The sequence below is a fragment of the Struthio camelus genome, chromosome 1, assembly GCF_040807025.1.
Source record: "Struthio camelus isolate bStrCam1 chromosome 1, bStrCam1.hap1, whole genome shotgun sequence".
NCBI classification, from domain to species: domain Eukaryota; kingdom Metazoa; phylum Chordata; class Aves; order Struthioniformes; family Struthionidae; genus Struthio; species Struthio camelus.
Genome location: NC_090942.1, coordinates 16,615,731 through 16,643,171, shown reverse-complemented (window position 1 = coordinate 16,643,171; position 27,441 = coordinate 16,615,731). Strand labels below are relative to the sequence as shown.

Below are 27,441 nucleotides of genomic sequence, written 5' to 3'. Positions count from 1 at the left end.
AAACTGTTCTTGTGGCAGCTAAAGCTTACAAGCTTTATTAGCACAGTGGTAAACAGAATGTATAAATGCTAAAATGCTTTATGAGGGTAATATTTCTTTTACAATTGCCATACTTTGAGACTACAGCAGGAAGATTATAATTTAGCTTTACATTGCATCACTAGTGTGCCAACAGTACAGATATTTATTGCAATATAAATTATAATCATGATTTCCTATAACCTATTTTCTTGAAGTCAGAACCACAGTCAAGTTACTGTGAGGCAATAAAGTTATTTAGAGGCAATTTCTCCCCTGAATGGTCTAGTCACTAAGTGACAAAAAGGAGTTCTGAATTTGAATGCTGTCCTTTTGCTTTAATTGAAGCAGGTCGCACAGTTTCTCTCCCTCAGTTACAGATTTCCCCGACATGTTTAATAACGCTTACTTTGCTTACTGGAGAGAGTGTTACGTGGTTGTATTGATTAGTCTTTCTAATCCGTTTAAAGCGCTGAGATAAGACGATTTTATCTGAATCCCCCTAATCTGCTTTATATATGCTTCAGGTTTTTCTCACACTTACATTCCTTGATATATAATGATTGCCAGGGAGGTTGTGTTTGTTGCGTTCAAATTAGAGCAGAACCTAACTTTAGCACAAACAAACAGAGAATAAGCAAATATACTGGCAGTCTGCTTCATGATCATTTGAATCGTTCATTCATTAATAAATAATAGGTTTTACATAATAAATAATGTGTGTCATCACTCAGTTTGGAAAAGTACATCACTAAATACTGTCCGATATTTTTATTCTTCCAGTTTGTCTGATCACAGACCTGTTATAGAGCTTCCCCACTGTGAAAATTCAGAAATTATCGTCAGGCTTTATGAGATGCCGTACTTTCCTATGGGATTTTGGTCCAGACTGATCAACAGGTTGCTTGAAATATCACCTTATATGCTGTCAGGAAGAGGTACAAATCTTTAACTTCAGAAATGACAGTGAGCGTATTTGCTTTAAATGCCAACACCTGCATGTTCAAGCTCTGATTCCTGTTATAGTTTTGCTTTAGCTAATTTCTGGCCACTTCACAAATGCAAGAAAATAAACGGTGGCCATTTTTGTAACTTAGAAATATGCAGGAACATATGGTGCCTGATCTTTACAACAGTGTGCAAAAGAAAATGGAGGCATAAGCAGCCTCTTTCACTCCTTCACATGCTAGAGATGGAGAAAATTCCTGCATTTATGCAAGTTTAGCATTTGCTTCTACAAGGAATACGGAAAAGAGTATGTCTTCCTCACAGAACAAGCTGCTTTTCTGCAGGGTCATCTATTCTCCCTTTATGAAAGTCTAAAAACTCTACTTTTATCAGAAGTGGGTTTTTTGCATTATTTTTTTTTTCCAATAATTCCATGCTTTGACACAGGATCCATCACCTGAACTTTATAATTGCATTCATCTTTGTTTTTTTAATATGCAATTTATGAATATAGGTGACAGGTAAAGTATGCAAAATTCATATTGCTGACGCTCTACAAATATGAAGTATAGCCATCACCACCAACAGTGGTGTTTGATCTCCTCCTGAACATAGAATTCAGATGCGAGGTAGCACATCTCACTATGTTGTGAGTACGTGACAGAGAGGAAAAAATAAATCATGGAATTTGTTTCGTTATATTGCCTAAAATATCCTGGGTGTGCACCCCTGTGTACTTAATTCCCTACATGCGTTACCTGTGCAGTGACATATCATCTGATTCAGTATTGAGTGTTTTGTGGATATACCTTACAGAACTGATTGATCACCAGTTGACACATTTATTCAGCTGTTGCCGGGGGTATTCTGCCTGCAGAGGTGTAGTGTTTGTTTTGTTTGTTACATGGTCGTGTGTAAACCTACAATCATAGTTAAATATCTAAAGTAGCATGAATTATTCTGAATATTGGAAAGTATGAAATTCATATTGGAGATCAGATTTTTAATCTAGTTTTTTTTTTTCTAGAGCGAGCTCTTCGTCCTAATAGAATGTATTGGAGACAAGGCATCTACCTGAATTGGTCTCCTGAAGCTTATTGTTTGGTGGAATCAGCAGTATTTGACAACAATCCAGACAGTTTTTTGAAAATTACAGCACCGTCTTGCAGAAAAGGTTAATTATTTCCGAGCCTGATTTTTGCTCCAGTTTGATTGCTGCTTGGCACTTTGGTTTGTTGTGCTTTTGCTTTTTGGAATGTACAGTTTGTTTTTGTAATTACAAGTGTGTCAGGTAGAGGCTGTCATTTTCCTGTTTTGGCTTTTTAAAGGTTGCATCCTTTTGGGACAAGTTGTGGATCACATAGATTCCCTTATGGAAGAATGGTTTCCAGGTTTGCTGGATATAGATGTGTGCGGTGAAGGGGAAACACTGTTGAAGAAATGGGCTCTGTACAGCTTTGAGGATAGTGAAGAACACCAAAAAATACTGCTTGATGACTTACTTAAAAAAGCGGAAGAAGGTAAATAGTTATGCCATTTGATGTATATTGATACATATTATATAACATCCCCTTTATAGCCTTTGGGCTCTTCACATTATATAAAAACATTTCTTTTCAATTAAAAATAGTTACAGTATGAGTCAAAAGCAATTTGTTCTTTTTTTAGCTATATAACTATACAATAAGGGACAGATTGCTGCTACTCTGTATAGTCATATATAAAGTGGCAATAGTGAAAAGCATCTTTCTGTCATGATACCGATCGTGGAACTTCATTGATGGGTTTGAATCCAGCACATAGTAAAACTGGTACTAACAGTTTGCAGTTTATCACGGTCTTGCAGTTGGACCGTGTACAACAGAAATTTAAACGGCAATATTGATGAAGACATATTACATAACTGATAGCATGTATTCTTTTTCTATACAGAGATAAAAATAATCTCTCAGTTTGGCATTGTTACATAATAGCAACTGCTGATCACATTTGATTGTAGACAGGACCTTGAGATTATGTAAAGATGTAAGATACTGTTTAAGTTGAATGGGATACTTTTTTAGTACTCCATTGCGCATACGTATGTATATAGCTCATTTTAGGTGCTTTCGTCATATGCACTCACAGAAATCCATTTATCTTTCAGTGCATTTAGAGTAGTGACTATGCTTTTTTTTCAGCGTCTCGTTTATTTTTCGTAGGTGACCTTTTAGTAAATCCAGATCAGCCAACACATACCATTCCAATAGCTCAGATTGCTCCTGATCTGATATTGGCTGACTTGCCTAGAAATATCATGTTGAACAATGATGAACTGGAATTTGACAAGGCTCCTGAATTTCTCTTGGGTAAGTATTATTTTATAGTTTCTTTTACAAAAAGCTAATGTAAACAAATCTATGGAAGTCAGTTCTGCAATATATGGAAAACATTTTAGAAATTTCTCTCCTGTGGAAATGTATTTTTAATGTGCTCTGAATTTCAGGTTATTGAGTTTTTAATTTTCCATTAATAGCTGTACAAAGAGACTGCTTTTAGCTGCTTAGATTATCATGAAGCTTAACCCAGTAGATGGTCCACACAATTTTTCAATTGGGTCTTTTCAGCTATCTCTGAGAAGTGGTGGATGGCCCTTTGTTGTTAATACAATTTTCAATTTCATCTTTGAAAAGGTGATGGTGGTTTTGGATCTGTGTACCGTGCATCTTATGGTGGAGAAGAGGTAGCTGTAAAGATCTTCAATAAACATACTTCCCTCAGGCTCCTACGACAAGTAAGAAACATTCCCTTTTTTTCTGCTGCTCTTGGAGTACCAACCTTAATGAAGAGCTTAAAACACTAAAGTATAGTGCAAGACTTCATTCCAGAACTCCTCCTCAGAGTTCACCGCAGAACTACACAAGTTCTGCTACTTGCATTATTTCACCTGATTTTACCGTTTACAGGAGCTTGCAGTGCTTTGTCACCTCCATCACCCCAGTTTAGTGTCTTTGCTGGCTGCTGCAATCCGTCCCCGGATGCTGGTGATGGAGTTGGCCCTTAAAGGATCTCTTGACCGTTTGCTTCAACAAGACAATGCAAGTTTAACTAGAACGCTCCAGCACAGGATAGCTCTACACGTAGCCGATGGCTTAAGGTAAATCCAAATTTTATATTGCTGTAATAACAGGATAGAGCTGCAGAGACAACATACTAAAAGCTTATTGTTTCTTATATCTCAAGCAGGATATTCCTTGGCTCAGAGAGATACCTGTCTTTCTCTTATTGATTAGCTGATGCAGAACTTGGAGTTTTGTCGTCTGTTTTTTCTAGGAGCACGTGGGGCTTACATAAAAAGAGAAACAGCCAGGACTCCAATTGGAATTTGCTATGTGACTGTTGACTCCTTGCCAAAATGTCCAAGTAATTAACTTGGTGCATTTTAAAAGTTCTTAAAGTCCTTTTAATGACCTCAGGAGTTACGAAAGTGTGACTATAAAAGCACAAAACCTCTAAAGGAGCCTAGGGACAAAAGTAGCTTAAACTTCTGAGATTCAGTTTTCAAACAGCCAGTCCCATTTCCGATGAGGCTCAGAACTAAAATACTGTCGTGTTCACGTGCCAGTCGGTGGTGTATCGGAACAACTCTGAAGTCATTATCCAGTAAGGCAGTGTCATTTGTGGTGTCTGACGTTTTGTTTACACAGTGTTTAACATCTGAACCCATGATCTGTTGTTGTGTGAATAATACATTCAGAGTGTTTGTGTGTATGTGTGGGTGTGTAGGTACATATCCCTTAATCATGAATGTTTTCAATATATACTTTTTTGATTAACAGATACCTCCATTCAGCAATGATCATTTACCGTGATTTAAAGCCTCACAATGTGTTGCTCTTTACACTATATCCCAATTCAGCTGTCATTGCAAAAATTGCTGACTATGGCATTGCCCAATACTGTTGCCGAATGGGAATAAAAACCTCAGAAGGCACACCAGGTATGGAAGAAATGCTTTGGTTTACATTGCATTGTGCCACAAAAATACATAAAATGTTTTTGCATTTGGTCTGTAAGAAAGAATGTGGTTAAACTCCAGTCTGCACTGTAGTGGGACTCGCCGTATTACAAGTTGTGATGGCAGTTTTACACTTCTTAGCCTGTCTTCCTGCCCATGCATTAACTGGTTTTATAAGAATTGAGCAGTATACTGAAGGTTTAAAAAGAGAACAAGTTAAATGACATGCACTGATCTTGATTTTTTTTAAATCTTGTTTTAGTATGTATATTGTAATATAGTACTGAAATTATACTGCTAAAGTCACTTTTGTTTGCATGTCTTGATTTTTTTTAAAAAACAAGGGATACTGGCACTATCTACTGATTTTAGGGAAAACACAGTAGCATCCATTTTAAAGCCCTGAACACTGCAAGAATTATGAAAAGTGTCCTTTGGTCTTTGGAGTAATGACGACAGACTTGCCCTTCCTTTTAAGTATTCATTCATAAATGAATTGTTTTTATGTGTAATGGTGCAGTACTTCCTTAACTCATGTACTGTCCCCTTCCTTTAGACTGATTGCTGGTATTCTGGGGTATTTTGGGGATTTTGCTGGGTAATCTGACACACGCAAACTACTGCCAGCCCAGAAATAGCGCACCATTTTTGGTTTACTTTCTGTGACATTTTCATTAATAAGCATTTACTTCTAAAAGGATAAAGATTGCTTCGGCTTGGTATGAGTCATAACCTATTAATAAATGATTTATTTGCAGGATTTCGAGCACCGGAGGTTGCCAGAGGAAATGTTATTTACAATCAGCAAGCTGATATTTATTCATTCGGCTTGCTTCTGTATGACATTTTAACAGGAGGAGGTAGAATAATGGAAGGTGTGAAGTTTCCAAATGAATTTGATGAGTTAGCGATACAGGGAAAGTTACCAGGTATGCCTTGTTTCTTCAAGTTTTAACATACAAAGAGACTGTTTGCGCTGCCTTATTCCAAAAATGGCACATCTCATGTTGTATGTTCTCTCTGACAGTAATCAGAGGAAGAGGCTAAATAATAGCAGTTTTAAGAAGCTTCTCCTAATTTCATAGAGTCTTCAAATAGTGAGAAATAGGTAAATGTTCAACATCATACTTGGTATAGTTTCATATAGGTTCAAGGAATCTAGTTGGTATATTTTATAAAGAAATAGAGATTTCATACACTTGAGCCTTCATCCAGACTTGACTGAAATGGGTGTTTCTGGGTGTGCTTTCTGATACCGCGTCTGAACTTGACCCATACTTACTACTGTGGCTATGCATATCACAGGAAAAAAACTGTTTATAAAACTTTCTGATGCCAGTGATTTTAAAGAGCAGCCACTCCTAAAGGATTGAAATAGGAGTTCCCTTTTACCTGTCAAGTGTGTGAATTCCCTGCCTGCCTAAATAACGTTCTTCATCCTCCATGTGCTTTGCAGTACGTAGTTCTTGGTTCCTAGAAGGAAGACTAGGCAGACTAACAAGCTGGACCTGACGTAGTCAGCTGGACAGTATAACGCAGTATTTGGCAACTTCTTTGTAAAGAGATGTTGCAGATTAATAGTACTACAAGCTTAATGCGTGGTATTTGTCTTTGTTGCCCAGTAGTGGATATGCTCGTGAAGTATTCTTTAAGACTGTGAAAGAGGAAAGGGCGGCAACTGTACCCATTGCTCTGGTACAGCTTCTCCATTAAGGAAAGAGAGTTCTTACATTTTCTACTTCTTAAGGAAAATAGTCCAGTTCTTAGCTCAGCTTGTCTAAAAAACACCCCCGAGGAGGATGGTCCAAGAACCAGTGACTAAGTATCTTCTGCATGCAGTTGTCCATGTGGCTGTTCTCTGTATTATGAGCCCTATGAAATGATGAGAAGTATTAACTTCTGAGGATATTGCAGCTCCATCTGTGTGCATGCTCATTATTTATAGATTTCCACCAAATAAAGGGCTGGCTGAGCTCACAAGTGAACAGTGCCTATCATTTGTTGAACTGGATATGTTCATTTGCAGTTTTTCTTCAGCTTTTTTTAATGTTACCTCTATCTAATGTAAGACTGGAATATCTACTATGCATTTTGATGAGCCAAAATGAAAGCAATACAGGCACTGCTATTAACGACTAAATTTGTTCTTAGAGATGTCCGCTCTTGCAGGGATAAGATATACATTCAAAGCAGTGAGTGTGAATTTAAACTTCCACATCTCATGAATATTATATGGAGTTGCTTATCTAAATGGCTATAGATTGTATTGGAAATTCATCAGTATTCTCTATGTTCTGACCAAACACAGAAGAGTAATTTTTCAAAACAGTGTGTACAGGAATTCAAAAGACTAAGGACTGAGATTTCTGAAAGCCTTGAATGATCAGCATTAATCAAGTCCTGCGTATCTCTGATACAATTCCAAGTGTAGTGATATTCTGCAGAATCTGTTCGGTGTAGCTGCTGTTAACGAAAAAGACTCTAGCTCTGTGACTGCCATTTCTCATTAATGGCAGATGAGGAATTCTGAGCTGTTCATGGTGACGTTTTACCTAAGGGTGTAATATTTCTTACAGCAGCTTTGTAAGAAGTTAGATAAAGTCTTTCAATAAGAAGAAAGTTATTCAGAACTCTCAGTTCTGAACTGTGGTAAAGGCTGGTTAAGACATTATTGAATTTTATATTTTAGATCCTGTCAAAGAATATGGGTGTGCCCCCTGGCCTGAAGTAGAAAACTTAATTAGGAAGTGTTTGAAAGAAAACCCTCAGGAACGACCAACATCTTCCCAGGTATTATTTCTAGTGTATTTATTATATATGTTTTTGTGTTAGATGATGCCATGAAGTTATTTTGATTTCTAAAAAAGAAATGGCCAATTTAAGTCAGTAAGCGGTACGGTGTTTTTTCCTTTCTTCTTCTGTGGGACTGAAACGGCCATGGTGTATTGCCTGCTCGTGCCATCCAGGGTAAAGTGTTCTGTTCAAATCTACCAATCTTTCGTTTGTAGCCAACTGGTTTTACTTGTGCTGTTATATGAGGATGACAGTGAAACAGGATTTAAATTACGTGATGGTTTTTACTAGAGTTGCACAGAAAGGACTTTATTATAATACCAGTGCAGTTAGCCTACCCTGCTCCATGCATATGAGAGGATGAACAGTGGTGTGCATCTGAAACCTGCCGTCTGTAGTCTCATGTCACTTAGCTCTGTGAAAGAGATGACATTTTCAAACACTCCTTAATCCCACTGACTTTCTGAGATTCAAATTAAAAAATGAAAGAGTCAAGGAAGATTTGCTCCGTGCATAATGATTGTTCATTAGTGGTGGTGTACAAATGAGCAAACCTGCTGAGAGATACTGTGTATATATTCCGTAAAGCATTGTTACCCCTTGCTTGTTCTTTATTTATCACTGCGCAGGCCATCATTATTGCCTTGTGCGTGCTGTGGCTTTCTTTGCAGGTTTATGAGATTTTGAATTCCGCAGAGCTTATCTGTTTGATGAGATACATTTCAATACCCAGTACCTCCACAGCAGAGTGCATGGTAGCTGCCAATCAAAGCTGCAAGAAGGCAGGAGTCTGGATAGGCAATGGGAACACAGAAAAATCACAACTTTCGTTTGTTAACCTAAATACAGATGGACATACTTGTGAGGTATGTGGGGAAGTTTCATTTATTCTAATTTTTTGGCACCTAGAATTCAGAGGAATTAATTGCATCTGAACTGTAGGAGTTCCTTCTGGAAAGTCCAGCTTTGAGAGATTTTGGATAGAACAGATACAGTTCGTAAATGAGTCATCCCTGTATCCATGAAATGAAGCAGAAACAGAGTCTCTTTTTCCTCTCCTCCTGCCATTCGGCCTGAATTTTCTCATAATACTGTCTTTCCACTACTGGGTTCCTTTCTTCCACTCAGATTGAAGCTATTTCTAGCATGGAGCCTAGAACAAGGAGTAAGAGCTTAAAAAGCATTTGTATCACTCCCTCCCCGGACAATCCAGCTCGTCTCTTACAGTTCCTCTTTTCCCATGGATGCCACCTCCTTTTACCTCTGTGAGTGGTACCCTTCTGCTCTCTTCATTTGCTTTTTGGACTTCCCAGTCCTGTACCATCAGAAAAGAGAAGATGTTGTGATGGGCATGTTTCTCTTTGTCTGCCAGAACTGAGTGTGACTCACCACTGAAGTTGTTTAAATTACTGTTTCCATGACAGCTGACTGTAGCAATCATGACAGCTAAGGTATCTGCCGTCTGTTGACCATGATACGTTTGAATCGAAAGCTTTCTTATAAATTATACGGCTTAATTTTCTAAAATTAAAATGAAAAAAAGCTGAATTAATTATTAGATGAGTACTTCTATTGTTATCAGTTGAACTGAATCTGTATTGCAGTATAGTTCCATTTGCTTGATTCTCTGATGGCTTTCAAAACTTCATTAGCCGACGTGCAGAGAATGTATTTTTTCGATATTCAGCACAGTGATTTTTTTCTCTACTATTTGAGGAGTCCTTCCCAGCACTGTGAAGATAGATAGCTTGGCTGAAGATGTATTCTGCTAATTGGAAACTGGATTTTTTAATTAAGAAGTTAGGCTTTGAGTCTTCCCAGGGTCTTGGAAAATTGTACTTTATTTTTATTATGAGCAATTTACCAGTGTTTACCCTTACTGAAAACATAACCAGGTTGTTTTTTTTTTTTTTTTTCCTGACTCAGGATATTGCAGATAGTAAAATTTTAAGTTTGGCCTTGGTGACCCTTCCTCATGAAAAGGAAAACTGGATTGTAGCTGGAACACAGTCTGGTTCTCTGTGGGCAGTTAATACGGAAGATGAAGCAAGAAGACATCATCTGCAGAAAATGTCTGATTCTGTCACATGCTTATACTGTAATTCTCTTTCAAAGCAAAGGTATAAATCAGTTTTTAAATATTTCGTGTTACGTTTAGAAAATGTGATTAAACAGTGATGTTCTCACAAGGATAGCTGTATCTTGCCCTCCATGTGTTGCACTTAGTTTTGCACCCAGTGTAACCAGAGGCCCCATTCCTGACCACGGGTGATTGTATTTGCTTTCAGTGTTCCAAGAAACTCCTGAAATACTAGATGCTACTGATTGAAATTTTTCTTTCCTGATTCAGGGATTTCCTGGATTCATTATTTGATTTTTATTCCAGCAAACAGAAGAATTTCTTTCTGGTGGGCACAGCTGATGGCAAACTGGCAGTTTTTGAAAACAGAGCAGTAAAGGTAGACTTGTTCTTTGCTGTCTTGTCCTCCAGAATATTCTTGGTAATATGTAAAGCAGCTACGAATTGTAACTTTGTTTCATGCAGTTTTTTTAATTGCTTCTCAAAACTAAAAATCAGTTTCTGTTGTAATCTTAGAAGAACTGCACATCTTATAATATCTGTTATAACCAACAGAGTTAAATGGGGAAAATTATCTCTCAGCATAGGTCTTTGAAGGGCATGGCATTCTGGCTAGAAAAGGACATAATTATTAATAAGAATATTCTGACAATTTTAATCTCCCTTACTCACCTCTGCTATGTCTTCTTTTTTCTTTTTGATCACACTACAGTCTTTCTCTGTAAAGGAAGCGGAAATTATCTTTAAAAAGGAGACTATTGTTTAGGTTATATAGGCCTTATAGACTGAGGCTTTCGTCACAGAGCAGATGCAGATAAATGTTGGGAGCTGTTTGTATCAACTGGTTTCTGAGGGTTAGCTCCAGCCCCGATGCAACTTAGAGCAGTTAGGGGCTGCAGCGCATTGCAGAACTGGAGTGTGGTTCGGTGTGGGATTCCTGCGGGATGGTGATGTGGCTTTCTGTCCAATCCTTGAACTGGGCCAGGGGTTGCAGAAGGTACCAGTCACAGCTCTGGCCCGTTTCCCCTCATGCAGGCTGTTTTCTTTGGGCCCTCTGTGATGAGAGTATGGTGCCTTTTCAGTCACAAATGTTCTGCAAAGAGACCATAATGGTTCAGAAAATCTGGCTGCGTAAATCCTCTGCAGGTAGTGTTTCAACGGTTGCTACTTTGCACGTGTGTACACTCCCTGTTTGTAACGGAGAGTATATTTCTTCTTGCAGTGTAAAGGTGCTGCACCTTTGAAGATACTAACTATAGGGAATATTAGCACACCGTTCATGTGCTTAAATGAATCTTCATACTCAGCTGAAAAAAATACCATCTGGGGAGGCTGTGGAACAAAGATCATATCCTTATCTAGTGATTTCTCGGTGCAAAAACTCATTGAAACAAAGACAAGTCAGCTGTGAGTGATGTTATTTGGCTTTTGGTTGTTTTTGTTAAAGATTTCTGACAGTACTGTGATGTAATGCCTTGTTTCTACAGCTTGTTCTTTGAATTTTCTGGTTTCCCTTCTTTTCCTTCCCTAATATAGATAGACTATTAAATGTATTATAAGATCAATGAGTAATATTTAAAGTGTTAATTGCTGCTTTAAACAAGGAATATGCGTTTTTACCATATGAAGGATTCATGAAGTCAGTAGGCGTTCAGGAAATGTGTAAATGCTACTGAGCAGTTTTTGTCCATTGATTGCGTTTGTCCAACACCCATTTGGGGTGTACTGAGAGCTGTACGCGCATACTGAGAGCAGCATTTGTCCTTACATATTTGTTGATTATATGTGTGCCTGTCTTCGTCCCGTTTATACAAATCGTGCATGATTGCTGACCTCTCGTTATTTGGAAGGTATGAAAAACATACCAAGTTATGAGACTGAAGCTATTGGAGTATTTGCTCACGTGGGCAAATCCCACACTGAAGTTAAGGGGAGTTTTTCCTAGATAGGGGTTACAGTATTTGATTTTATGGTGACAGAGATAATTATTCTAGGAAATGAATATGCTTTGGAAAATAACAATAATTTTAATGTAAAGCAAGAGACTAAATCTTTAAGTAAAATGCAGATGGATGGCAAAAGGAAAATATGTCACAGGAAGAATCTGAGATTTGTAGATGCAAAACTGCATGCAGTTTTCGAAAGAAGGTTGTCAAAAATAGCAACTGAAGTAGCAGTGTTACTGAGTGTCTGCCATCAGAGGTCTGAGATTTTGAGCTGTTCTGCAGTATGAGTTGAAGAGTCAGTGAAGAAAAGCAATGCCATTAAATTGCAGAGCAATAGAATTTTGGTGTGTGCAGTCGCAGGTCTGGCATGAGACAAATTCGTATGTAGAGGAAAATAATCAAAAAAGCTGTCAGCTGAAATGAAACCGAGAGCAGAGCAAGGTGAACTAAGTCTCATTGCTGCTTTTTAGGGTCGGTCATCTTTGTATTGAGCGACCCTTTGTGGCCCTGTGTGTCCTTGTAGGAGCTATCGAGTGTCTCCAAACACTGAAAGAGTGGCAGGAGAAACATGGAAGTAGCCCTGCTGTGATGCGAGCATATGTGCTTTGAGTGGGTAGATGGGAAAGATTTATTAATAGAGTTGGGGCATTAATGCGCCTCCAGGGATATCAGCAGCCTAACTCCACTTACTGTAAGAAGTTCTATCAAGCTGCGTGAAGATTATAGCAAAGCCTTTCGGTTGTAACCCAGCCCACTTTGGTTTTAAGGCTGAATGGTTCTGAAACAGTTAGAGAAGAGCTAACCCCGCTGATGTTAACATTCAAGTTTGCCCCTTAGAAATTTTCCGTGTGCCTAACAGGAGCTCTTCTGTCTCCTAGGTTCTGTCATAACGCTTACAGTGATGCAAATATTATTTCAATAGCAGTGGACAAATCCATCTACTTGGCAAAGAAAAACAGCCATTTTGTGGAAATTTGGGACAAGAGGACAGAAAAACTTTGTGAACTAATTGACTGTGCACGTTTTCTTAAGTAAGTATTTTTCATGGATAGCATGATCTATAAAGCTGAATAACAGATGGTCTTCTCTAGCATAGTACCTCACCCTGCAGGACGGAAGGGAGTTGTTGGTGAAACCAGTTCTTTGGGCAAATGTGGAATTTCTTTCCTCTCTTCTGGCCTAGAACTTGGGAATATCTCATGTAGAATCTCAGTTTTCTGAGACCTTTATTATATTTCACAGTTTGCCTGTGATTTCTAGAGGATTCCTTTAACTGTTCAAAAAACTAGAAAGTCTTCTGTTGTCCTTAGCTGGTGTGATCAGGCATTCTCTCTCTCTTCTCTCCAATTACTTTCTTCATCGCCTGATGAAGAGTGCCTTCTCTCTCCAGTGCACTGATTCAGTAGGAGATCAGAGTTTCACACTGATTTACATTTACATTTATATTTTTCCTCTCCCTTAATGCTCAACGTCATTTCATTTTCATGGTGAGGTTGGAAGCAGCTCTAGTAGTGCTCCTCCCGCTTTGCAGTGAAATTATTCACCTGTAGCTTGCGAAAGAATAGGGAGAAGTACCTGCCTCCTATTTAAAGGCCTGTTCAAGCAGAGCAACTTTTTGCTGCCTCTTGTAACTCCAGTAGTTTTCATCCCCGTTTATTTAAAGTCAGTCAGTTGTTTAGCATGAGATTTTTGTAGCTTGTCTTGACAAATGATCATTTAAAAGGCTAGCAGTTACGGAATAGAGCGCACCAACAAATTTTAATTCACGTTTTCTCCATATTCTTAGGGAGGAAGTGGCAAAACTAAATAAAGAATCAAAACATGAAGTGGCTTATTCTGGAAGAGTAAAGACAATTTGCCTACAGAAAAATACTGCGTTGTGGATAGGGACAGGGGGAGGACATATCCTGCTGCTTGATTTGTCAACACGTCGCCCTGTACGAGTTATAGACAACTTTTGTGATTCTATTCGAGTCATGCTAACAGCCCAGTTAGGTAAGTAAAATCATCAGATGACAAGTACTTCCAAGTCAGCGGTAAGCTTAGAAGTGCTGGCTCCTGTTTGGCATGGTGTTCCAGAAAGGGATTAGCATTTTCCCTGTTTTGTTCGTTCATTCTATTCTACTGCTGTCATCTTCAGTCAATGTTAGACGCTCCGGTGTCAGTTAAATACCAGCAGGCTGTCATATCTGTGCCCAGACAAACAACAGCTCTTCCCTGGCTTGTCACTGATCAGCATATGAACGATCCTGGCTTCGCTGCATCCTTTTCACCGTGCTCCAGCTGAGTTGTCACCGTCCTCTGTCTGATACTCTTCTTATTCATCTGTTTCCACCTGTTTTATTTCTCCCTCCTAAAAGTTTTACACTTCTGACTTCTCCCGCTGTGGAGCTTGTTAGTTTTTAATCATTCTTCCTTATTAGCTTATTCTGCAGTTTTCTTCTCCCATCCCCATTCAGGAATGATGTCCATAGAGTACAGTTAGCTCGTAATATGGACAGTGTTGTGTGAATGGAAACAAAATCCAGCTTCCTCTCGCTTGCCTTTGCCTGTGACAGCAAGTTTGTAGAGTCTCTTCAGTCCTCAGCTGTTAAGAGTGCCAGCTGTAGAGTCCAGATTCACTAACAGAATTTTCAGTCCTCCTGGTCCTGGTGGCTACGTTATTAGTACCGTACAAGGACTGTTTTATTTTAGCATTTTGGAAAGAGTAGTTTCTATGAAAACAAGATTTCTGTCTTTCTTGTTATTGTCATTGATGATAGAAAAAGAACAGATATACAAATGTATAGAATATTGTGTAGAATAGTACAGTGTAACTTAAAAAGTCTTGAGTTTCAAATTCTTTTTTTCCAATCAACACAACATTTTTAAATCAAAATTTTATATTAAAAAAATTAATAATTTATGAGGAAAAGCAGCTATGTTTCCACCACACAGTATGCTTGCAGGTATGCGAATCTCGAGAACGGCAAGTAAGACTGATAGACGCAGTTTTGACATGCATTTTTTCTTTTCATTAGTTTTTCACAGTAATTATTTATAAGGTGGTGGTTTTTGCTAAATTCAAAGACTTCACTTCTACTGAGATTTTTATAGAGTTACTAAAAACGGCCTCAGGGCTGATGAGCTGTTCATCAGTAGTAAAACATTGCTGGTATGAAATGAAAGAAGCTAGAGGGAAATATTTTTGCATTAAGTATTCTAATCTTAAAACTGAAACTATATGACATCAATCGAGTGTAAATATTTCAGGGAAAAAGAGCTTGCTACACTTTGAGATATTAATTTTATCTGTAATTCCTATGTGAATATGTAAATATAATGTCTTTCTCTAATTCTCTCAGCTAACACATTGGCATATAATAGACATGAGACAAAGAATGACTCATGTAAACCTGTAGTTCATTTTGCAAGCGAAAATATATGCCTCTAAATAGGAAGAAAGGACCTAGGTCTGAATAGGAAACATTGTACGTTAAGTTCCAGTCAGTTGCATCAGAAGTATGGATAGGATTGGTGGCAGAAAGAAGTAGCGTGATTAAAACTCTGAGCATGGAAAGCACACATGGTTCCCAACAACCCTCAGCCACCATGGACAGATCGAGGTCAGGAGATGCAAATTTCCTTAGGGCAGGAAAAATATCTCTCTACTCGGTACCCTGTGGGAGAGCCACAGGATACGTTTGCTAGTTCAGAAGGAACGTATCCTGAGACACACACTGCAGTGAGGTGCCACAAAACTGTGGCTTTCACAGTAAGCCATACTCCAGTCTATTTATCCTTCCAAAACTGAACCTTTCCTCATCTTTTCCTTGGGGGAGTGTGTATGACTTCATGTATGAGGAGATAAGGGGAGGTGTGGAGCACAGTACCGCAGCTGGGGTGCCTGTACTTCTTAGCAGAGCTCCTTTGAATGGGGAGAGCTGTGCCTGCCCCCGTGCAGGAACACGTTGGCCTCTCTGCTGCGCTGGGTCCTGTATGTGCCACTGCAGCTGGGGGGGTCACTGCTCATCGTGCTGCCAGTGGGACCGGGAGCTACTGGGGCAGGTGAGCATGAGGGAACTATTTGAAAAGTAGGCATAAAGCAGAAGGGCTCATATACACTGATAAAATACCTTTTCCTAAGCATAATTGCACTGTATTTTAACTTTGTTCCAGTAGGACAGTGTTGACCAAAGCAGAACTTGGTGAAATTCATGTTGTTGTTTGGAAAATTCATGTCACTGTTGGAATGGGGTTTGTTATTTGGAAAGCCAGTATAACAGCTTTCGTCCATCCCGCACAATGTATAAACGTGGCTTGTGGGGAATAAGTAGGAAGTCGATTTTGAAACACTGGCACACAGAACTTAACCCCTCTGTGATCAGACCACCTTTGTCTTCCTAGTCTTTTTTTACATTATTCAGTAGGTACCTTACTATGATCCATCCCTACTAACTCTCCTTCCCTACTTACATTGTTAATGCAGAATACTTTAAATGAGCTTGTATCATATTTGGGTTTTGGTTTGGTTTGGTTTTTTTACCGAACGGATTACTGGCACTTTCTATTTTTGCCTCGATTTTGCCATGCATTGGGCCTTCATTTGCAGCCTATCCCTTCGCTGCAGCAGCTGTTTTCTGTGACTTAACTACCTCTGCGTGTGGTAGGTAACAGGATGCTTTGTTCTTAGGCTTGTTCAACAGGCTGGCTGACTTGGCAGGCTGATCCAGTGGCTATGTCTTTGAACTCTGATTAACCCCTACATTAAATGGAGTCTTGAACTGTAGGCTTTTCATGTCAGTCTGTTTGTTTTTTTTTTACCATGGCTGCTGATCGTGAACAATGCGTCCAGTTTACTGAACTCTGCTTTCTGTCCTGTCACTGGCGTCATGTAATCTACTCTAATGTCCTTAAATTACAAAGCTCTTGTTAAAAGTTAAAATTTGACATTCTATTTCTTTGAAAAAAGGGACTCTTAAGAATGTGGTGCTGATTTTGGGGTATTGCTATAAAAGTGACACTGAAGACAACAAATATCACAAAGGTACGTGAACTGTGTTTTATTAATTTGTATTATTGATGGATTCGACAGTATTATGCTTGAATACCCACAGAGGTGTTTGGCGAGTTGATGATCATAATTTAATGCAATTTTATTGAAATACCATTATTGTGTTTTGTTGTCTGTTGCATTTCTGGATTCCATGCAACCTAACAGTAAATTTTAGAAATGGACCAGATGGAGCTGCTCTTTGAAGGCCATATAACTAGCTGGAAAACAATTTGGAGAGTAATTATCATTATCTAGTTGGAGAATGTCTCAGGCGGATTTCCAGAGGGGTCTGTGCCGGGCCAGGAATACTCAATGTTTTCGTTACTGATGTGGATGAGGGAGTAGTGAGCATGCTTTTCGAATCTGCAGACAGCACTCAGCTAAGAGAAGCCTCAAGCTCACTGGGACAGTATTAGAATTCAAAATTCCCTTGACAAATAGAACAAATAGAACAAATTGTCTGGAAGGAAGTTCAGCAAGGGCATATACATGACTTTTCACTTACTTAGAAATAATGAATTGTACCAGCGATAGGAAATGATTGGCTTAGACAACAATGCTGCAGCAAAGGGGTTGTAATCAATCACAGGCTAAACATGAGTCCACAGGCTAAACATGAATCAACAGTGTCGTGCTGTGGCAGAAGAGGCAAACGCTGTTCTCACACCGACAGAAAAGTGGTGTCTATGAGACATGTGAACTAATTCTTCCACTCTGCTGCGTTCAGATATGACTTCTGCTGCAGCCGCCTATCCTTTTAGGACACTGCTCAATGATCTAGACTGTTAGGAACAATCCAGAGACCTAATCTGGACTATTAGGAATAGTCCAGAGGAGAGAAATGTAACCTATGAGGAAACGCTGAAGGAATTTAAGTAGTGCAGTATAAAGAAAGACATGATAATGGGCTTCAGGTATGTAAACACACCTACAGAGAGGAAGGGAGTAAACACTTCTACATATCCCCTGTGGGCAGGATAAAGATGAGCAAGTTTCTATTACAGCAAGGGAGATTTAGGTCAAACATCAAGAAATGCTTCCTGACAATAAAGACAGTGAAGTGCTGGAATGGAGAGATACGAATCTCTGTTCCTGGGGATTTCTAAGAAGAGTTACAGATGATGCTGTGACTGGTGCCTTTCTTGACCTTTCTACCATCCCAGGTTTTGTGACTCCTAAAAATGTGACTATGGCAGTCTAAAGGTAAAGGTGGCAGGTGAAGGTGAGCTGATTATTTGGAATAAAATAAGAATCAAACTGACAGCAGGTTTTTTTTTACATTTTGATATCCCCTGATTTTTATCATAAGAACAGCCATTGCCTTTTTGTTGTATTTAAGAGTGCCAGTAGTTATACAGAGAGCAATCAGAGTTTCAGAAGCCTTGGGGCCTTATTTTGTGAGCCATACTAATGCAAGTATTCCCGGTTTGCCTTATTCCTTTAAAAAACAATGTGATTTCTCCATGAAGAAAGGGTGGTTTGCATGAATAGAAGTTGAAGAAGTGACCTTTTTCGCGGTCTACTCACTAGCATAGGAAATCAGTTTTAATTTCTGGTTTGCAGTGAATGGGGTTTGAGTCTTCTAAGCATGTAGGGCATATCTGCTCCGGAAAATAGAGATAAGTTTTTATATAGGCACCTCAGTAGCAATACTAGCTGTAGCTTAGGCGTCAGCACCTTATGGCCCACAAGCGCTAGAAATGAAGTGCTTTCAAATGGTGTGCTCTTAAGTTTGGGAGCTGGAAGCCAAACCTCTTTTAAGGAAAAACAGCTTCTCATCCAAACGTTATTACCTCACACAGAAGGAATCACAATTTGTCTTCCAGGTCCTAAGCATCATATTACTTCACTGAGACAACTTAAGAGTAATTAAAAATTAAGCAGATGATAAGCAAAACAATTTCTGATGTACAATAATTCTTCTCACAGCAGCAGTTTTCAGTGTTTTCACGTTATTTTTTTCAGAATTACAAACTTGTGTGTCAGTCTGGGACATTAACCTGCCCCATGAAGTTCAAAACCTGAAAAAACATATAGAAATGAGACAGGAACTAGCAGAAAAAATGAAGAGCTTTTCTTTGGACTGAAGAGTCGCCTTGCAAGTGTCATTCTCTTTTCTAGTTTTCCATCGGCTTAACTTTGTGCAATATTTAACACTTTGTATTGCTGGAGTTTTTAACATAAAACCGGGAGAAAGCCCTGAGAGAGCAACTCCCCAGATCATGGGATACCATGAAGAAAGAAGAACATTATTTGTTATTTGTAAATGTGAAAGGACTGAAAATTACTGAGAATTTCAGGACCTTAAGTGCCATCAGGGGTCTGTGTACTTGTGACCAGGTTCAGCTCTCACCAACTATGGCTCAGCTTCAGCATAGCTTCTTTCATCCAGTTTCTGATCCCAGTTAAAATGGGAATAAACCAGGAGACTATAAATCGCTCTTATTTACTTCCTTATCTCTACTGAGTTGACACTGTAAAGAAAAGCAAAGTTGCAGCCTCTGTTTGCTTATTGCAGTTTGCATGTATAAGATTTCCCTGATGCTTCGTGTTTCAGTAGTAATTCAGAGCTCATGACCTCGAGTATGTGAAAGAAAACATCATATTTTATGCAACAGCAGTGTTTAAAGGAGCATATACTGACTACATTACTCCTTGAAAACAACAGGCAGAATAGAGTCTTTATTTCTTCCATGAATAGTTGACATTTTTCATTATAATCAGAAAAAAAAAGTGCTAAAATAATAAAATATCTCAGAATTCAGAAATCAAATACACTGATAGGCCTCTGCAAGTTGGCGTCCTCTCCCTGCAGTCTGCCTTGTTCTGGGCCATGTAGTCTCATAGTTGTGAACATCACTATTCACATACATGTGTTGTACAGCTCACTCTGGAAAAAGAGAAAACACAGGGTGAAAATTCCTGTCTAAATGCTGCTACAACTTGTACCAAAAAGGAAGAAGTATGCCGCAGTAACCGCCACCGCTAGTTCTTAGTGCAGCTTGCTGGTTTGCTTATCTCAGTCTGAAAAAAAAATGGGAACTTTCATTTTGATATTTAGAACATGTTCAAAGTCACCAGTTATTCTTGTTTTAATTTATATCGTTATTTTGGGGGGTAAGCAATGGAACCTGGAGGTATCTAAGAATTGGCTACCTCTTGTGTGTAACTAACTCCACCAAATTTTGTTGCAATACATCTTCATTCAAGAGAGGCCTTTTACCGCGCTCTGGCTGTGAGGCCAAGCTTCTTCTTAATGCAGGTCAGTGCAGGCTATATCAGAAGTGCCTTATTTCTGTCCTCAGAGGACAGATACCATTGTTTTCTTTTGCTACCAAAAGAATCTATAAAATGCTCCTGAAATCTCAAGGAGTGGGATATCCCAAGCCATTCCTGAGTTTGTTTCCTATGGAGCTGAACAAGGTGCAGCAACCAAAAAAGTTCTCTGTCCCGTTTTTGCAGTTTTGAAGAATTAGTGCAGTAAGACGACAGCATTTACTGAACTGTGTTCAACTGCACTTTTGTTCTGCTGAGTGAGTATGCAGGATTCCTTTCAGATATCCACCCGAAGTTTTTATATATATTCTTGTATTCTGCATATTGAGACTAATTTGCTATTTATATGGGATTTTATAACTCAGAAAAATATATATTTTTGTTTGTAATGAAGACATTTTAAAAATTTATAAGAATGTATGTAATATGATGATGTCTATTTATAAGTCATTTTGAGATGTAAGCCTTATTATACCTTTGTATTAAAACTCCGCTCTGTTAATAACATAGTGCACTTTCTCATTGCCGAATTTCCAAGGAGGAGCTGTCACATGCAATTTTTGTTTAGCTTAATCGCTTCCATCAGGATGATCCAGGATTCCCGTTTTGTGAGTTTTGTTGACACAGCTGCATTCCCGCTTGCTGTCTGTCACATAGTGTGTGCCTCCAGCTTTCCCCGGCTTCTCCTCCACTTTGTGTTCCCTACAAGGAGGAGAGCAGCTGTCCTGGGACAGGCAGTTGCTAGATGTGGGAGGTGACCTGTAGGCAGGATTGTTGTCCCTGCAGTCAATTATTGGCCTCTTTTGAGATTCTCTGGATGAAAACGACCCATGGACTGAGCGTGGCCTACAGGTTAGCAGCCAAGCTACATGGTAAGTATTGCTGAGGTGACAACGAAAGAGATGGTAGCAGCCACTGAACAGAGATCATTCATTACCAAAGCTGTCTAAGTTGGCCACTGTTAAGTTGTCAGTGTTTGTTTAGAGGGCAAAATTTTGTTAACCCACTATGACTATTAAGAAAGGCAGTACATGTTCTGTGAACCTGCTGCATCCTTCCCAAACAACTATTTTTTGGTAGTGTAGGAAGAGAGTTGGAGAAGACCTTATGTTAGCGCTTCTGTTCGTTCTCTGCCACGTGACACAGTCTAAAAGTGCATCTCTGGCAGTCCTGAGCCCTATTCAGTGCGGCTGCCTGCCTGCTGAGTTTGGCATTTCACAGAGAGAGCAGTGAGCAGGGATATCCCATCGAACAAAGGGGACTGCCTTCAGCAGCCGTCTCTTTCTTGGGTGTGGGGAAGTTCTGGAAGAAGGTGGCTGCAGTAATGTTTGGCCGGAAACGAAGAGCTGGCAAACAGTAAGCGTGCGGATCCAGTTTAGCCACACTCCAAAGAACAAGGTTTGTGCGTGACAAAAATTTAAGCCTGACTTCATAAGGAAACCTTTTCCCATGGTAAGCACTACCCATATTCCACCTGCAACAACAACCTGAGTGGTATAATTCTTTCATAACATTCTAGAAATACACATCTTAATTATCCAGAAACATGTTTATTAACCTATAGGGAAAAAGAAAAAAAAAAAGCTCTAGACTTCTCTTGCTGTAAAAAAGAAATCTATGTTCTCACTGGTTTTAGGGGAACTGTTTGTGTAAGTGACACAGTAGGATATGATTGCATCAGGCTAGAAGCTCTACCAGGTGCAATGGTGACTGTTTGCTTTTGTTATTATTATCTCTATACTTGGGATGATATCCAGCATCTGAAAACCAAAGGATGACCCTTCCTTACTCCAAAAAAGAAAAAAAAAAGTGTTTGCTCATGGGAAGCAAGCAGTGTGCTTTGGCTGTGATTTAACATTAGCCCCATGTTCCGCAGAACACTGCGGCTAAACGATACACGTTTTTGACTTAAAGATATATGCAGACATACTGTACAGAATGAACTGACTGCTTGATTAGGTACTGATTTTTTTTTTAAACCATCTTTCCCCTCCTAGGCTATTGACTTTGAATTAGGTCTATTCTTTTTATTTGTTGCTTGTCCTGGCAAATTACATAGAGCTGATTTAGCGCTACATTAATTTTACCTTATTTCTTTTACAAGTCGTTTTTCCACATTAATCCCATTGTAAACAAGTTACTCCATGGCACCCAGCTTTCACATACTTTCTGTCGTCTAGCTCAGCACTCCTCGTGCTCTAATAGCGCAAACATCCTCTTGTGTCCCTTAACCTAGCTCTCCCAGTGAGCTGGTTAAGCGGGGGCCAGTTCCTACAGGAGTTTATTTGACGCAGAGAGTAAACTCCAACTATTTAAAAACAGTTTTCAAAAAATACAATATACCACCTCATTAAAAAAACAGTCATTTCTTAAGATTAGCCTAATACTGTACTGCTAAAACCATTACAGAAGTAAAGGCACAGTAAGGCGTGTGTGCGTGTAGCTTTTACTTTTTTTTCTTGCTGCCTGAGACGGTGGAAGGAGAAGCCCAGCTTGCTAAACGCTAGCGCCAACCCCTAGAAAGGCTGTGTCACTAGTTAGAAAGACGAGGCTTAAAGTCAGTGTTGCGGCCCTGGTATACGTGGGTGTTTACTTTGTCCACCCACTAGTGTCAACAACCAGAAAGTTAAAAAGGAAAGAAAAAGGGAAAGAAACCGAATAGCTTTTGCAGCCGTGCCCCTGCCCTGTTGGCCGCGCCGCTCGCCCGGCTGCCTCCTGCTGCGCTTTGCCCGGTGGGCGAATGGTGCAGCCCGCTGACGGGCGGCTCGGCGGGGAGGGGGGCAGGCCTTTCGCTGTGCCGTTTGGTACCGGGGGGGGGGGGGGGGGGGGGTGTGACAGCTCTGAAGTAAGAGCAACAGCTCCCCCCGGCCGTCCCGAGCGTTTCCCAGCGCCTCCGTTCTCCCCTTCCCCTCGCTGCTCGTTGAAGCCCGGCTACTCCCAAGGCTGCAGCAGCCCAAAACAGCCCCAGAGGGACCACAAAACTGGTTATGTTTCCTTCAGTAACCCCCGTGGGGGACCGTCCAACCCACCCTCCTCCTCGCAGCCTCTCTGTGCAGTTGGGTTTCCAGGGGCTGGCGAGGTCCCGGGGAGGTCCAAGAGCCGCTCCGCGCGGCATCACCCTGCTGGCGCCGCGGCACCCGGGCGCCCACCCCGCGCAGCAGCAGGACCTGCGCTCGCTGCCCGCCGCGGCCCTCCCCTGGCTTTTTCACGGGACGCCGCGGCCCCGAGCTGGCATCTGGTTTGAAAAGACAAGTTGCCCTGGCAACGCAGCACGGTGGACACGACCTAGCTCTGACGGGAGCCTGATGCGGGCCCCGGGTGCCGCGTGCCTGCCCCTGCGCCGGGGCTTTCGGCAGATCTCGGACCGAGGGGGCCGCGCAGGGCGGCTGGAAAAGCCAAGGCCGAGGCTGGGAAAAGGCCAGGGTCTCCAGCTGGCTGTGGACAAGACCTTAAGCAAACAGATGGGGAAACCAACTTATATATGCTATTTTCTTCTGCCACTGTAAGCCTCGCCTGAAAACACCCACATAAAGCTAACGCGAGTATTGCCATTTTTAAGCCCGTTGCCTTGATGCTTAAGCCTTGAAAGGACACCCGGCCTTGCTCGGCTGTAGTCACGGGTGCACAAATCAAGTCAGGGCAAGAGAAAGCGACGGCCGCGTTCGTGGCCGTCACCTCCGGGGCGGCGAGCACCGGGGAGCGGGCCCACGGCCAACGTCCCCCTCGGCCCCAGCTCTCGCCCCACGGCGGGACCATCGCCAGCAGCGGCGGCCCGGTCTCCATCGCTCCACGGCCACCCCTTCTTGCCGCTGCAGGGGGACGGCCAAAGGCTGACCCGCGTTTTGGCCCAGCGATGCCGGCCGCGCCATAGCGGACATCGGCCCCGGCTGCAGGCCCTGCTGCCCGGCCCGCGCAGGCTGCTGCGCCAACACCTCTTTTCCATCAGTCTCAAGCCGACAGCGTTTGGCAGCCAGCATAAAGTAAAAGGATGCTGTCAAAACGCACGTGAACAACAGAAGGTTTTAACGAGTTAAGTTGAAATTTGAAAGGTGAATTTCCAGGCTGAAAAAAAAAAAAAAAAAAACAGCCCTCTTTAGAGCGCACGCTTCCAGCTGAAGCTTTGTAGAGCAACAGCATCACCCAACGGGCAGAAAGGCAAAGGCTCCAAGAGCGACCGTCGTTTCAGCGGTTTCGGCCCAGAGACCCTCCTGCCCGCTGCCAGCGCTGGCTTCCCTCGCCCCACGCTCAGCGCTCATCTTCGTTTTTAAATAGCATGTATGCTTGCACTTGTTTTTAATAACTAACCCCTAGCCAGATAACCTGCAGTAAACAAGGATTTCCAAAACGTTATCTCTGTATCAAAAATTCACTTCCATTGTTTTTTTTTTTTTCCTCCGAAACAAACGGCGTGCTGCGCACACGCTGCCACTGCAGAAATCTCATGATGAAACAAGCTCTCGCCTTGTTATTTTTAATTACAGGAAGGCTCGCAAGGAAAAAATTATAGCGTCCATTGCCCGGGCATTACGGTCGTCAGTGGTAGACGCAGTGAGCCCGGCTGGGCGGCCGGGGCCGAGGCAGCCGGCGGAGCCGCAAACCCCAGCCCCCGGGGCCGGACGCGCGGCGCTGCTGCTCACGCGGCCTCGGGGCCCGTTTCCAGCGGCGCGTTTAAGCCCTCGGTGACTTTCCGGGCGCAGCGCTGGCCACTTGCACGGAGACGTGCGGCAAGGCGGCCCCGGAGCGGGGCCGGGAGGGTCCTTCCAGCAGCCCCATGTCGCCTCCGCCCCAAACCAGCCCTGCAGGCTGCCACTGACCCTGCCTTGAGCACACTCTTGACCGCGCGTGGTCTTGGGCGTCCTGGCAGCCAGGGCAGCACTTATTAAAAGCCTCAGCACAGATAACTATGCCTCAGCTGAAGTCCCGACACAGCAACGTTTCTGCTGATTTTTGTCCTTGGCAGGGTTTTGATCAAAGACTGTGCAGCAGGCCAGCAGAACAGAGCTATCACATAACGTGCGTTTGGGATCAGTCCGTCTCCTGCCGACTTCAGCGACTCAGGCGGCGCGAGGGCTGCGGGCAGCGCCGCAGCCCGGCCGCCCCACGAGCGCAGCACGTAACCTCCTCCCCGACATGCAGCTAAGCAGGAAGGAGACGTTCTCCTCAATTTCAGTGTTGCTGGAAGACAGCTCTCCGTTGCAGCTACATAGCGGTGTTTATTTAAAAGAACAAAACCAACCCCCTCCCCCCCGCTATTTTCCAAATTCCTGTAGTTTCTGCAGTTTTTCCATTAGACTACAAGAACAACATCCGCTGGCTAAACCTAGCTAGGAAGGGAGCGATTACATCAACTCAAAACAAGCGGGCACAGGCGACGCGGTGAACCTGGGAGCAGTCGTTACATCACTAAAAACCCAGCACAAGCATCAGCAGATGCTGATAACTGCTCTGGCAACTACTTCTAGCAAGGGCCAAATAGTGACTCATCCCAGATCCCTGGCGGAAAAGGGAGCACAAATAGGTCCCAAACACCCTTCTACTCAGCCCAAAAATCAAAGAGCTCCCTGGCATGAGCAGGCTCTCGTCCTTCCAAGTGTCATTACTACGCCATCCTGAGGATGGCTCATTAGCCCCAAGAAAAGAGACCGCACTGTGCAGACTCAGAGGGCAACAGGGAGCATCGGGCTCAACATGGGGACTGTAACCAGCCCTCGCTGGAGGCTCTTGCACTTCTTGCACCCTTGGCAGTTCTCGCGGGGGGGGGGGGAGAGGGGGGTTGTGAAGCTTGTGCACAGCAACATCTCAGCAAACCCTCAGGAAATTCAAAGCTGCACAAGACAGACAGCAACATGCCGCACAAAGCGTCGTCGCACAAAGCATAACTTGTTAATTATTCAGTGTGCACATGTAAGATGGAGAGAAATCTCCCTCACTCTGGAAGCACTTGAAATAAAAACGTGACTACAAAGCCTGGCTCTTGCCCATTTTCAGGGATATAGACCCAGAAGGAAGTATCAGAAAAGGCTAATTGGGGGTGGGGAGGGAGAAAGGCAGAATACTTCGCACTTTAACTGCGTTTCGCAGTCCCCATACACGGTGAGCTCCAAGGAGGAAAGGGGGGCAAAGATTTAAACCACACCTCTTCCATGTACAGGGATCCGATAGTCAGAGGACAGAGTAAATTGCTTAATTTCTTCTGGTCACACGAGACCAGAAGAAATTCTCCTGGTCACACCACTACACTGGAGAACTTACTAGCCAGCAACAAGCGGCTTGTGCATCACGTGCTTGACATAGAATAATGGCAGGCAGTGGGCGCTCAAAACATGAGCGGTCAAAGCAGAAAGCCTACATTAAGAGCAATGAGGGTCCTTAGAAACGTCCTCATCTCCCCATCCTGAAAGGGAGAACTGGTCAGCACACCCTGCAGAAAAGCGGGATACCTGTGGCCAGCTGCCTCTTCCAGGGCACTGGCGTTAGCTTACATCACTACGCTGCCAAACCCCAAAACAACAGAAACACCCCACCACCTCCAGCCCCGCCACCAGGCCCCTCACGCTACTCGCTCATCGCTGTTGAGTCGGGAGGGAAAGGCAGTGGAGAAGATGCTCTGTGCCAAAGCTGCACGCTAACTCCCTCAGCAAAACAACGGCCTTGTAATGGCTGAAAAGAGAAATCTGCGCACGTGACTTGTATAAACAGGAACACACTGCTGTAGCCTCAAAGCAGCTTACACTTGAAAGATGGAAAGAGGCGACACCGCCTTGCTCCTTGGCCAGCCAGAGCTAGAAGTGCTTGGAACGGGCACTAAGCTGCAGTGGGAAGAGGTGAAGCTCTTCTTGCCGCTGTAACTCAGCCCGCTGAGCACGCACGCCGGCGTGCGGGGCACACGGCACACCTGCCATGCCAGCCCTTTGACAGAGCAGGGAAGAAGGCAGGCACAGTCTATGAAAGCTTCATGAAGTGTTAGAGACTGTACATTAACTACATATGCAGGCAAGGATATTTTGTCTAAAATAAATAGACCACCACTGAGGCCAAATACGAGACATGACTTGCATTAGCAGAGTGTTGGCAGAGAAAAAAACCCAAAAAGTCTTTATGCAAAACAACTTTGCAATTAAGCAGGAATCCAAGAAGAGGTGCGTATAGTAGATGTATCCTCGCACATTCCCACTTTCTCAATACCTTTTAAAGACAGGGACTGAGATCTTTCCAAGTATCCCCAAACAAGCTATTTTAATTTCACATCTTCCCAGAAAAGGCTACGGCATTTGGTTGCACTGGAAGGAAGAAGCAGCGAATTTAAGTAACATTAAAGTGATCAGGGATGTGATCAGTGCGATTAACA

At 42.0% G+C, this 27,441-nt stretch overlaps 1 protein-coding gene across 6 annotated transcripts in view; it reads left to right on the top strand.

The window, feature by feature from the left end:
• The window catches only part of LRRK2 (leucine rich repeat kinase 2), a 68,072-nt gene extending 47,474 nt beyond the window's left edge, over positions 1 to 20,598 (top strand). For 4 of the 6 annotated variants that reach the window (XM_068930771.1, XM_068930742.1, XM_068930736.1 and 1 more), the window contains 17 exons: positions 802 to 956; positions 1,994 to 2,140; positions 2,295 to 2,486; positions 3,168 to 3,314; positions 3,639 to 3,739; positions 3,912 to 4,102; positions 4,785 to 4,945; positions 5,722 to 5,892; positions 7,653 to 7,753; positions 8,428 to 8,622; positions 9,683 to 9,876; positions 10,107 to 10,215; positions 11,059 to 11,243; positions 12,661 to 12,813; positions 13,569 to 13,777; positions 16,734 to 16,808; positions 18,783 to 20,598. In XM_068930771.1, the coding sequence (XP_068786872.1) occupies positions 802 to 956; positions 1,994 to 2,140; positions 2,295 to 2,486; positions 3,168 to 3,314; positions 3,639 to 3,739; positions 3,912 to 4,102; positions 4,785 to 4,945; positions 5,722 to 5,892; positions 7,653 to 7,753; positions 8,428 to 8,622; positions 9,683 to 9,876; positions 10,107 to 10,215; positions 11,059 to 11,243; positions 12,661 to 12,813; positions 13,569 to 13,777; positions 16,734 to 16,808; positions 18,783 to 18,904 (2,608 nt within the window). In that variant the 3' untranslated portion in view covers positions 18,905 to 20,598. The remainder of the gene's footprint in view (positions 1 to 801; positions 957 to 1,993; positions 2,141 to 2,294; positions 2,487 to 3,167; positions 3,315 to 3,638; positions 3,740 to 3,911; positions 4,103 to 4,784; positions 4,946 to 5,721; positions 5,893 to 7,652; positions 7,754 to 8,427; positions 8,623 to 9,682; positions 9,877 to 10,106; positions 10,216 to 11,058; positions 11,244 to 12,660; positions 12,814 to 13,568; positions 13,778 to 16,733; positions 16,809 to 18,782) is intronic. The other 2 variants (XM_068930761.1, XM_068930751.1) reach the window with 1 other exon arrangement.
• Positions 20,599 to 27,441: the final 6,843 nt, after the last annotated feature.